The sequence below is a fragment of the Octopus bimaculoides genome, chromosome 30 (assembly GCF_001194135.2).
Source record: "Octopus bimaculoides isolate UCB-OBI-ISO-001 chromosome 30, ASM119413v2, whole genome shotgun sequence".
Lineage (NCBI taxonomy): Eukaryota > Metazoa > Mollusca > Cephalopoda > Octopoda > Octopodidae > Octopus > Octopus bimaculoides.
Genome location: NC_069010.1, coordinates 2,706,542 through 2,709,845, shown reverse-complemented (window position 1 = coordinate 2,709,845; position 3,304 = coordinate 2,706,542). Strand labels below are relative to the sequence as shown.

At 37.3% G+C, this 3,304-nt stretch overlaps 1 protein-coding gene across 1 annotated transcript in view; it reads right to left on the bottom strand.

Moving 5' to 3' along the window:
• LOC106878274 (probable RNA-binding protein 19) overlaps positions 1–2,408 on the bottom strand; it is a 50,383-nt gene extending 47,975 nt beyond the window's left edge. Inside the window, exon 1 of the mRNA XM_052978067.1 lies at positions 2,147–2,408. Coding sequence (XP_052834027.1) covers positions 2,147–2,182 — 36 coding nt within the window. The 5' untranslated portion in view covers positions 2,183–2,408. The remainder of the gene's footprint in view (positions 1–2,146) is intronic.
• Between the last annotated feature and the right edge of the window lie 896 nt (positions 2,409–3,304).

The following is a 3,304-nucleotide window of genomic DNA, read 5'->3' as shown; positions in this document are numbered from 1 at the left end:
GCACAGGAGTGGCTGTGTGGTAAGTAGCTTGCTTATCAACCACATGGTTCCGGGTTCAGTCCCACTGCGTGGCATCTTGGGCAAATGTCTTCTACTATAGCCTCGGGCCGACCAAAGCCTCGTGAGTGGATTTGGTAGACGGAAACTGAAAGAAGCCTGTCGTATATATGTGTATATATATATATATGTGTGTGTGTGTTTGTGTGTCTGTGTTTGGCCCCACCAACATTGCTTGACAACCGATGCTGGTGTGTGTTTACGTCCCCGTCACTTACCGGTTCGGCAAAAAGAGACCGATAGAATAAGTACTAGGCTTCCAAAGAATCAAGTCCCTGGGGTCGATTTGCTCGACTAAAGGCAGTGCTCCAGCATGGCCGCAGTCAAATGACTGAAACAAGTAAAAGAGTAAAGAGAGTAACACCAAAGATGAACCGAAGGCAAGGATTATGGCAGCATTCAGAAGAGTCGCAGGAAATTTCCTAGTCATCTGGAAGCCATTGTTTGAAGCCAACAGCGATTCTATTGAATAGATTTCCTCTTTAGTATTTCAAGATATTTTTATGTAATTTTGGTAAATATATCTGTTAAAATGAAATGTCAGTGTTATTTTCATTTTTGCATAATTTAGACCAGGGGTTTTCAAACTTTTTGACTTGTGGACTCCTTTATATTTCAGGCTTTACCTTATAAGGACCCCCTTATAAACGCTTATGAAATTTATACATAAATATTTGCTTAAAATAACATATATTTTTACATTTATTTATTTAACAGTATTTAACAAATAGGTTTATTGTCAATGAAAAGATTTCGATTAAAAAACGTATATAAAATCAAATTGCCCATAAAAAGTATTTGCTGTCCACGGGCCCCCTGTGGTTTGCGGACCACAGTTTGAAAACCCTTGATTTAGACAACAGTTTATTCACCACACTCTGTATCTATCTATCTACGTGTGTGTGTGTGTGAGTGCATGTCTTTGTCCACCACCGCTTAACAACTGGTGTTAGTGTGTTTATGTCCCTGGTAATCTAGTGGTTTGGCAAAAGAGATCGATAAAGTAATAGGTTCAAAAAAATAAGTCCTGGGTTTGATTTATTCAATTTGCCAAACCACTAAGTAATGGGGATGTAAACACACCAACACCAGTTGTCAAGGGGTGGAAGAGGGACAAACACAGACACATCTATTTCTATATAGATAATGGAGTCCTAGATACACTGTCTGAATAAAAGGTAGGATGTTCACAGCTGGAATGCTTTTGATCATAGGTCTACAGGATCAGGAACGACCTGGGGCTAAACAACAATATATCAAGATAAGACACATTAGATAATGTAGTCCTAGGTAAACTATGTCTGAATAATAGACAGGAAGGTTACAGCTGGAATATTGCTGATTATAAGTCTGCTGGACCAGGATAACCTAGGGCTAAACAACAATATGGCGAAACACATTAGATAATGTAGTCCTAGATACACTATAAAAGACGGGATGGCCACAGCTGGAACGTCACTGGTTGTATGTCTACTGGATCAGGACTGACCTGGGGCTAAACAACAAGCTAGAGCACATTATATAATGTAGTCCTAGATACACTTTGTCTGAATAAAAGATGGGATGATCACAGCTGGAATAACTTTGATTTTACATGTACTGGTTTAGGATTGACCTAATGTTGAACAACAATAATAATAAGCACAGGCACATTAGATAATGTAGTCCTAGATACACTAAGTCTGAATAAAAAAACATGACTATCAAAGTTGGAACACCTTTGATCATCAGAATAGACATGGGAGTAAACAATAACGGCATAGTAGAGCAAGTAAAAGATAGAACATGAAATAAATTTGGGCACTATCTGTTCGATTCTGTCGAGCTAATGAAAGACAATGTTATACATATATACATACACACATGACGTCATAGACTTTTAGCGAAAGTAGATGGGACACTAAATTGTAGGTGTGCTGCCTTAGGGAAAAAAAAAAATCAACACAGACTCTAACGGATTTTGAGCCCCAAACCGTAAACAGAAGTAATATCGAATTATTTTACTCAATAACTACGAGAAATATTATAGGAAACAACCCATTATACATCGTTGTAGTCTGATATTTGAGTAAATTTAGAAATAACTTACATTTTTCGGTAGGTTTTTAACAATTAAACGAGACATGGTGAAAACGCACGTGTTAACTAAAAGCCAGGGTCCATGTCAAAAGCGGAAGTTTACATCTGATATCGGATGTTGTAGGTAAAATTAGGAATTGTAATACGTTGATTGTAAAAACTGGATCTTGTTTAAATTTCTTTCCGCAGGAATTCAGATTGAAGCACCCACTCAGAATTTATTTTTTTGGAATTTTTGGAAAGTTTTTTTGCGAATTTGTGTTCTTCACACGAGAATTCATACAATTCTGAAAAAAAAAATTTAATTTAAATTAAATACCACACCGTATAACCCCTCATAACTTTTTCATTTTAGGGAATTTTCAGAAACTTTTTGTGAATTAAAAATTAAATTTAAGCAAAAAAAAAAAAATTAAGCAAAAAAAAATTAAGCCTTTATGGCAAATATTTATGAAATAAAGTAGCTTGCTTGCCAACCATATGGTTCCGGGTTCATTCCCACTGCGTGATATCTTGGGCAAGTGTCTTCTACTATAACCTCGGGCCGACCAAAGCCTTGTGAGTGGATTTGGTAGACGGAAACTGAAAGAAGCCCGTCGTATATGTGTGAAGCAAATATTTGCTGATCCCTTAATTATGTTTATAAATATATATGAGCTTTTAAAGTTCTCCACCAATAATGGTGCTTACATACCGATGGGCTTGATAAAAATTATTAATTGTTGATTTATTAATGAATTAATAAATTGATAATCCTTTACCCTTTTAATTTGTATATATATATATATATATGTGTGTGTGTGTGTGTTATTTCTTTATTGCCCACAAGGGGCTAAACATAGAAGGGGCAAACAAGGGGTTAAGTCGATTACATCGACCCCAATGAGTAACTGGTACTTAATTTATCGACCCTGAAAGGATGAAAGGCAAAGTCGACCTCGGCGGAATTTGAACTCAGAACGTAGCGGCAGACGAAATACCGCTAAGCATTTCGCCCGGCTTTCTAACGTTTCTGCCAGCTCGCCGCCTTCATATGTGTGTGTGTGTGTGTGTGTGTGTGTGTGTATATGTTTGTGTGTCTGTGTTTGTCCTCCCCAACATCGCTTGACAACCGATGCTGGTGTGTTTAGGTCCCCGTAACTTAGCGGTTCGGCAAAAAGAGACCGAT